This window comes from Myotis brandtii, unplaced genomic scaffold (assembly GCF_000412655.1).
Source record: "Myotis brandtii unplaced genomic scaffold, ASM41265v1 scaffold658, whole genome shotgun sequence".
In the NCBI taxonomy this organism is placed as follows: Eukaryota; Metazoa; Chordata; class Mammalia; order Chiroptera; family Vespertilionidae; genus Myotis; species Myotis brandtii.
Genome location: NW_005370558.1, coordinates 705306 through 713713, shown reverse-complemented (window position 1 = coordinate 713713; position 8408 = coordinate 705306). Strand labels below are relative to the sequence as shown.

General features: G+C 47.8%; 1 protein-coding gene across 4 annotated transcripts in view; it reads left to right on the top strand.

Moving 5' to 3' along the window:
* Positions 1–8408, top strand: part of RABGAP1 (RAB GTPase activating protein 1) — a 135835-nt gene that overhangs the window by 114500 nt on the left and 12927 nt on the right. For all 4 annotated transcript variants that reach the window (XR_001359584.1, XM_014528891.1, XM_014528890.1 and 1 more), the window contains 3 exons: positions 5388–5480; positions 5856–5966; positions 7592–7696. Coding sequence is in view for 3 of the 4 variants with exons in the window: in XM_014528891.1 (XP_014384377.1) it covers positions 5388–5480; positions 5856–5966; positions 7592–7696 (309 nt within the window). In the remaining variant the exon portion in view is untranslated. The remainder of the gene's footprint in view (positions 1–5387; positions 5481–5855; positions 5967–7591; positions 7697–8408) is intronic.

Sequence of the window (8408 nt, the reverse complement as noted above, 5' to 3'; positions counted from 1 at the left end):
GTTGCCTCCTGCACACTCCCCACTGGGGATGTGCCCACAACCAAGGTACATGCCCTTGACAGGAATTGAACCTGGGACCCTTGAGTCCACAGGCTGACGCTTTATCCACTGAGCCAAACCGGTCAGGGCAAAAGCCAAGCTCTTAACCAAGCATTCAACAAGAGGGAGGTGGATTTCTTTATTTTAGCTATGAGGACTTTGGAGTTAGGATCTCCTTAACGTACAAGACCTCTTCCTACCCACCCACTCACCCAGACAATATCCTTGAACCCTGCCATGCAGACTACTAACATTCATCCTCCCACCTTTGCTGACTCCCTATGTCTCCAGCCCAGAGAGGGGCCTTTGGGAATTCGCTCCTATTTCCTGTTGGCAGCCCATTTCCTGCTCTTTTGTGTGAAATGGGCTTTGTTTAAATGGCTCATTCTCTGCAGCACATGTGCAGAGGATAGTTCTGCTTCTGATTCTATTAATAAAAGTAGTGGCTACCACCAAGTAAAAGGCCTCACTCTGTGCGGGGCACTCAGTGAGCTCTTCAAATGTTTTATATCATGTGATCCTCATCACATCAGTCCTTAAAAGGATTGTGGTGGTTTTCACAGATGAGGAACCTGAAGCCGAGGTAAGGCAGCTTGACCTCAGTTACACAATGAGTCGTTAGCAGAGCCAGGACTCGAGTCTTGGTCTGTCCACCTGCAGACTGTACCACCCCCCTCCCATGCAAGTCTGCAGCCACTCCCTTTCTCCCACTCTGGGCCTTGACATCCCTGCCTGTGCCAGAGGCTGGCAGGTGCTACCTTTCCCAGGGCATGTGGCCCCTGTGTGAAGAGAGAGCAGTATCCGATTCCTGTGAAGATGGATGATGGGTCACCAAGGGGAGGGATTTGGGACTAACTCTGTACTTCTACCAAAATGTCAAACTGACAAGTTCCAAGTCTCCACTGTCGAATTCTAAGTTTCTTAACTGGGGACTATGTATGGCTGGGCCTCAGGGGGCCTGTGAGCCCTCTGAGATGGTATGTAGAATGTTCTGTTGCTGGGGTGGGTAGGGCAGAGTTGCCTTCTGTGCTCTTTTATGAGGACATTGCTTTTTATGGGAACCATGGCTCTCGGGACACTCTCAGGTTGGTTCTGTTCCTGACATGTTAGGAACCTCTGTACGGCTTGCAGTGGGGTATAACATTGGTTTTACCTAAATTTAGTACAAACTCGGTCTTATCCCAGGAAACTCTTAGATTTTCCCCCCAAAAAAGAACATTTAAACAAAAAATTTTAAATATCTTTTTTTTAACCCTCACCTGAGGATATACTTTTTTAGTATTGTTTTTGGGGGGAGAAGGAGTGTAGAGGAGAGACATTGATGTGAGAGAGACATCGATCAGTTGCCTTCCATATGCGCCTTGAGGGGGTCAAACCCACAACCTAGATATGTGCCCTGACCTGAAATCAAACCTGCAGCCTTTTTGGTGTAAGGGACTATGCTCCCACCAACTGAGCCACCCAGCCAGGGTTCAAATATAATCTCTGAGGGCAGAAATGCCACTGTGTGTGACGCTGTGATTTCCACCGCCTCCTTAGAGGTGTCAGCCAACAGAGGGTGTGATTCCTCTCTGGGGCTGATTCCATAGCTGTCCTACTTCCTGGATTCAATTAAAATGTTATTGGTGTAAGTAAGAGACAGACAAAATGACCCTTGAACTTTTTAGAGTGGGGACTATGTCTCTATTCATTAAGTATTTTCATGCTTACTCTGGGTCAGGCATTCAGAATTTTGCAATGAATAAGAGTTCCTGCCCTATGGAGTTTGCATATTGTGACCTGTATACATCTTTGTATTCTAATGCCTACAAAGAACATTGCCCATAGCTGTGCTCAGTTGTTGGGTAAATAAATACCCCTACTGCATCCTGATTATAGATTTAAAGGATGGCCATTGGCTTTGATTTGTTCAGTATCTGATTATTGGAGTCCCGATTGTGTTGTAGGCATTAAACTGGGCACTGGAGATATGGTGGTAAGCAAAGCAGATGAGGCCTGCTTCCTACTGGGAAGACAGACAAGTAAGTAAGCACATAAGTAAATAATTGTGGACTTGGACAGGTGCATGAAGGAATTGCCCTGATGTCATGAGAATATATAAGGAAAGACCTGCCTGATGGGGAAAGGAGGTGTCAGGGAAGGGTTCCTAATGAAGTGATGTTGGAGAGCTCATTTGAGAGGTGAAGAGGGTGTGGGCCTGTGCAGGCAGAGGGGCCAGGCTTGCATTGGACGCTCACTTTGTTGCCATTTCCATTCAGAGGAAAGGTAGATGTAAAGGATGGTCAATGTAATTCATCATTTCTGTGCACTCTGTGTGGGCAGGGGATGAGGGAGAAATGTTCTGACCTGGAGACTGATAATGAGTCAGGCAGGCGAGAGGTGGGTGCTGGTCTCTCTGGGTGCAGCTTCATGTGGAGGCTGCATTGGTGCCTCTGCTGCTGGTGCCTCTCCATTCCCCATTGCGGCGTCAGGAATCAGCCTTCTTTGTGGGGTCTGTGCCTCAGAGACAGCCTGAACTAGTTGGCTCTGGTGTGCAGCCATCCATGCTCTGAGAGGCAGGGTCAGTGTGAGCCCATGATAAGCAGTGTTGCTTTTACTTATTTTTGTTTGTGATGGGGTTGGTGGGTAAGGGTTTAAGGGAGGGAGGGAGTAAGAAGGAAACAGAACCAGTGAGGCTGAGCAGTGGGAAGGGAGCCTGAGCCAGTGAGAAAGTCTGGGCCACAAGCTCCGCGGAAGAGGGAGCTTTGCCTGTGTTCAGTCCTGGTACAGAAGCCCAGAGTCATTATGAGAGTTCTTTCTAACAGCATGTACTTTGTATACTTAATTATAAAAGCACCTTATGCTCACTGCAGAACACTTGAAAAACATGGGAAATGCATAAAGAAATGCCCATATCCTGTCACGAAAATCTAAGAATCCATGAGATAACCAAATGTAGAGGGTCCAGCATTTATCAGGTGCTCGTTAGACACGCACAGCTGTGCCAGTGTTGAGGGAGAACCAGCCCTTTAGTCTGAGAACGAGGCTTTTATAATTAGGGGTAATGAAATGTAGAAGACATTATTTTGTAATTAGCCTTTTAAAATGTATGTTTATAGGAAAAAATTGTTAATTCTTCCTTGCCCCTGCATGAGAATGAAAGTTGGAGAATCCTGAAGATTTGTGAGAATGTTCTGTAGGATTTAATGTCAGTTCTTTTTTTTTCTTTTTTTAAATGAAGCACTAAGGGGAGACTCGTAACCAGTCCCTCCTTGTTATTTACCACACTGACAGCAGAGAGTGCTGGGAGGTGGTTTTTGCCTCCCACACATCTCCTTTAGTTTCTGTTGCTCCACTATTGATCTGTTAGGATAGTTTATACACTTATTGATCATGCAGATGTTTTATTTAGGTGCTTTCTTTGTGAATGACATCTATATGTATAAAAGCCTAAGTGACTGTTATGACTGGACGACTGGCCGGTAGCTATGATGTGCACTGACCATCAGGGGGCATACGTTCAATGCAGGAGCTGCCCCCTGGTGGTCAGTGTGCTCCACAGCCAGCCTCCTGCAGCCGGCCAGCCTCCCTCGGTCCCTCCCCGGTCCCTCCCCCCGGCTGGCCGAGGTCCCTTCCCCCCCCAGCTGGCTGGCCCAATCGGCCCTGATCACCAGCCAGGCCAAGCAACCCCACCTGTGCATGAATTCGTGCACCGGGCCTCTAATGTACAATAAAAGTTTACCCCGGCATTGGCCTTAAACCGCTGAAGATCTGAGTTTAAAGATGTCACTCCCCCACTTGTAGCCTCACCCCCAAGTGTTTAATGGACATTTCTATAACTGTAGCCAGGGCGCAGTGCTGTGTGCTTGGTGGCCTCCCCTTGGGCGGCAGCCAGACTCCAGGATCAGCTCTGGTTGAAGCAGACATCAACATCCCGAGGAGCACAGGGGTCTACAGAGTTGGTGGGAGGGGGAACACCAGCAGCACGAGTGAGGTGGGACAGAGAATTGGAGGCACTGCAGACTTGGGCCTGTCCCATCCCCTGTAGGTCTCAGTTTCTTCATCTATAAAATGAGAAAAGTTGGACTAGACAAGCTTGGAGTTTCCTCATTGCCTGGAACTGGCAGCTGAAATTTGTAAGGCAGCATGGTGCTCATTCTTGAAGCTTTGGGAAGGGATGAGCGTTAGCTTGTAATCATTCCTTAAGTTGCATATACCTGTTTTATCACTTTTCTATTTCTTATACTTTATAATTCTTAAAAATATAATTTTAAAAACACCAAAGAGAATGGGTTAGTGGTTTAGAGGAAGGAATAAAACAAAAGACTAAGGGTTGTGTCTTGAGGATGCCCTTGGATATGGTCCAGATTGAAGAAAGAAAAGGGTTAACGAGTAAAAGGGGAAACAACCTGTTCGGGAGGAGAGCTAAGAAAGGAAGGGAGAAAGGATCTCCTCGAGAGGAGAGGAGTGGGTTGGTCATGGTAAAGCATGAAAGTCAAGAGATTTGAAGTCTAGTTGGGAAGAGAGAGAATGCACTGGATGGAGTGAAAAAGAAACCACTCTGTGATCTTCAAGAGGATATTTTATAAAGAGTAGTTAGAGCAGGAGCTTGACTTAGAGAGATTACAGAGAGGCCCTGAAGCAGTGGAAGTGACGGGTATAGACCTGTGGTTGGCAGTGGTTGTTGGTAAGAAAAAGCTTGAGAGAAAGAGGACAGTAGTTTGATGGGGCAGAAGAGCAGCCAAGTAGAGTGGTCAGCAGAGCTGTGTGTTGAAGGACAGAGAATTGTGCCTGTTTGATAGCACAGGAGCTAGTAGAGAGGAAAGTTGACAGATGGTAGGACAGTGAGATGGCTGTAGCTAGACCTCGGGTGGAGTCGAGCTGCCTGGGTTCAAATCCCAGATCTGCCAGCCCCTCACTGAGTGACCTTGGTCAAAGTACGTAACCTCCTTATACCTCAGTTAAGTTGTATATAAAATGAGGAGGAGGAGGATAAAGAATACTGTACGTGAGGGCAGAGATTTGAAGCCTCTTGTAGCCATGCTGGTGGGTGCTAGGTAAGATGGGGATGGGGATGGGGATGATGATAGGGACAGTGGGACAGGCTCAGATAGGAAGAGCTCTCTGTCGGTGGCCCTCCTAACACTTAGTAAACACTGTGAGCCAGTTATCCCCAACAGAACCCTGGACACAGTAGCCATTGAGTGAGAATTCCGGGTCCTGGACGGTGCCCCATTCTGATGATTTCCCTCCCAAATTAGGAAATAACATTTTCATAGTGACTGGGGACAGCCCTGTCCTTAGTGAAGTCCCTGAAGTGCCCACCGCTTTCTGATACTTTTTAACTCATGCTGTGGTTTATCCTACAGATTAGTCAGAAGAAGTTGAAAAAATATGAAAAGGAATATCACACCATGAGGGAACAGCAGGCCCAACAGGAAGACCCCATCGAACGATTTGAGGTTCGCCTTTCATTTCATATCATTGTGCCTGTAACAGCCTTGTTGCGTTCCTTTTAAAATTCAGTGCTACTGTTTCTAGATTCAAGTTTCAGTTTGAGTTTGCAAATAAGAAAACAAAGTTTGTTTTGCTTAAAACCAGCGGCCTAGTTTGTTACAGTTCGGTGGCATTTTGGCACCGTTAATAAGACATAGTTACTTGACGAGGTCACTTATCAGTTAAGTTTTTCTGAAATTATTGATTGGTAGCCCATTAGGACCAGCTACATCTCCCACAATTTCCATAGGACTCAAGGGAGTTTTGAAGGTTAGCCCTGAAAAACTGTCATTTTCATCTGATTTTTATGTGTCTGTAACTGGTTTCTTTTAATCTTTCAGCGGGAGAATAGGCGTTTACAAGAAGCGAACATGAGGTTGGAACAGGAAAATGATGACTTAGCCCACGAGCTGGTGACCAGCAAGATCGCGCTGCGCAAGGACCTGGATAACGTGAGTCTGACTCGGCTGCAGGGAGAGATTGTGTTCAACACTGACTTCTCCTTAATCACGTGAAATTACTGTGTGTGTTGTTCTGGTTAATTACCCTCCTTTGAGGGTACAGCTCTTGCCAGCATTCCTTCCCCCTCTTCCTACAGGGGTTAGTGATGAGCTCAGGAAGCCTTCCTTAAGTCCTTGAACTTCTTCCCAAACGTCGTTTGATTGAGAGACTTCTGGCTCGTTCTCATGCTGCCACAGTTGGCAGTAGCATTTAATCTCTGTGATTTTCTTCACCTCCCCCTAAAACAAGAAGAGACTTTGTTTCTTGCATATTCTGTGCCTGTTGACTGAGCGCTGCCGGTTATAACAAAGCCCGGTGCCCAGGATGCTTGATTTCATCAGGAATTTCTGTTGGCAGATAGGCCGTCTTTCTTTGCTTCTCCCAATCTTGAGTTTGAGGTGATGGCTTTTCTGACGGGCATTTGTCCATTCTCTCTACCACAGGCCTCCCTTAGAAGAAGTGTAGTCTCTCATTCAGGGTTTAGGTCAGAGGTTGCAAGCTTTTTCTGTAAAGGGATAGATAGTAAATATCTTAGGTTCTGTGGGCCATGTGGTCTCTGTCACGACTCTTCAGCTTTGCCACTGGTGCAGAACTAGCCACACATAGATAGTAAGTAAACGAATGAGCATGGCTGTTTGCTTATGATAAAACCTTATTTGTAAGAACCAGCGGATTTGGTGCATCGGCCAGAGTTTACCAGCACCTGACTTCGGTAGGTTTCCCTGTCAGGCTCCTAAGATTACTGTCCTGCTCATAGGTTTCCTGATGTTCTAGAAAGAGGCTCAGGCTGCTGAGGGTTAAGAGGGGACTTACATGATACAGTGTACCAGTAGTGTCTGTGACCCATGAGGCCCTTGCTCCACCGAATGTGTGTGAAAATGTTGTGCACTGCTGTATTCCTCACTGCCCGCTGTGGTGCCACAGTCGTTCATTCCTCGGTGTCCGGGGACTGTCCGTGTCAGGGACTCATACCATTTTCACTGGGACCCACAGGTCTGCCCTCCAGACCTTTGCGTGTCTTAGGAGAAACGGGTGGAGGATCGCCATTAATGGAATAAAAACAGGAAAGGGGTGGCTTCCTTTATCAGGTGACAAGGAGACCAAAATGTGGAACTTGTTTGATGAAGCAGAGGAAATACTGAGAGTTTAGAGGAAGAAAACCAGAATTTATTATAACTGAGAGTTAAGTTAGGGTTTTCCAAAATGCTGACATGCCGAGCTCAAAAGGTTCGCCATCACTGTGCTAGACACTGTGCTTAGTTAGTCCTTCCCACACTTCATCCCTCAGATGAAGAGCGAGGCTCAGACAGGCTTTCCATGACCTGGCCAGTGGCACATGGTCAGGGAACGATGGGATGGAGCCTAGGCTACCCGAGGCCAAAGGCTGTGCTCCTGACCAGTGCCTTTCCCGACCTCAGAGCCAGCACTTGGGCACGAGCCTCGTCTCCGTGCGACCGTGGGCGTATCGTCTCTCCTGTCCCCATCACAGTTCCCCTTAAAATGGGATTGTGCTGGGTGATTCAGAACCCTTCAGCTCTCAGTTCTTGTCACTAACAGCATCTCTTAAATGTTTCAGGCTGAGGAAAAGGCAGATGCACTGAATAAGGAGCTGCTTATGACCAAACAGAAGTTGATTGATGCAGAAGAAGAGAAAAGACGGCTGGAAGAGGAGTCTGCTCAGGTAAGGGAGCTTCGCCCGCCCATGGCCCTCTGTGTCCTGCAGACGCTTGATGGTGGGAGTGTGGCTGGAGGCTTCCTGTTGGCACTGGAGAAGCTGGGACAGCTGGCTTCAGTTTCCGTGAGCCTTTTTAATGTACCGTGTAAAGCGTAATGATTCTTAATAATTAAAGCACAGTGAGGCAAGAGAAATCCCTGTGTGTCCACATCTGAGTGACAAACAATAGGGTTAGCATCTCTGCAAAAGGAAAGCAACACCCTAACATGTCTGGCTCTTCTACCTGTCCACTGACATGTCCTCCGAGAGCAAACTGGAAGGCTTGTCCGCAGCCAGCTCTACAGTCCCTGGGCACAGACCTGCAGCCATAGGAAGAGCTTAGGGTGCTGGGTGCCCTGGGGCCAGCCCCGTCCCCTTCCCCCCCAGTTTTCCATAAAGGTAACTCCTGGTCTCAGACAGGCTGCCTGAGGTTCGAGGTGACGGCACTTTACACAGACGGGAGGTCAGTTACTGAGGTGGCCGTGGGGCTCCATCAGCTCAGTCCCTGCTCTGTGCCCTCCTCAGGCCCACAGGCCGGGTTGCTCTCAGGCAGAAGCTTCAGCAAACCCCAGAGTGGGGTGGGGTGGGGTGTTTTGGGACATTTTGACTGTTCCCTCCCTCTCCTGGCATCAAGAAAACGGGTTAGTGATGCCAAGAAGGAAGGGGGAGGGAGGGAGGG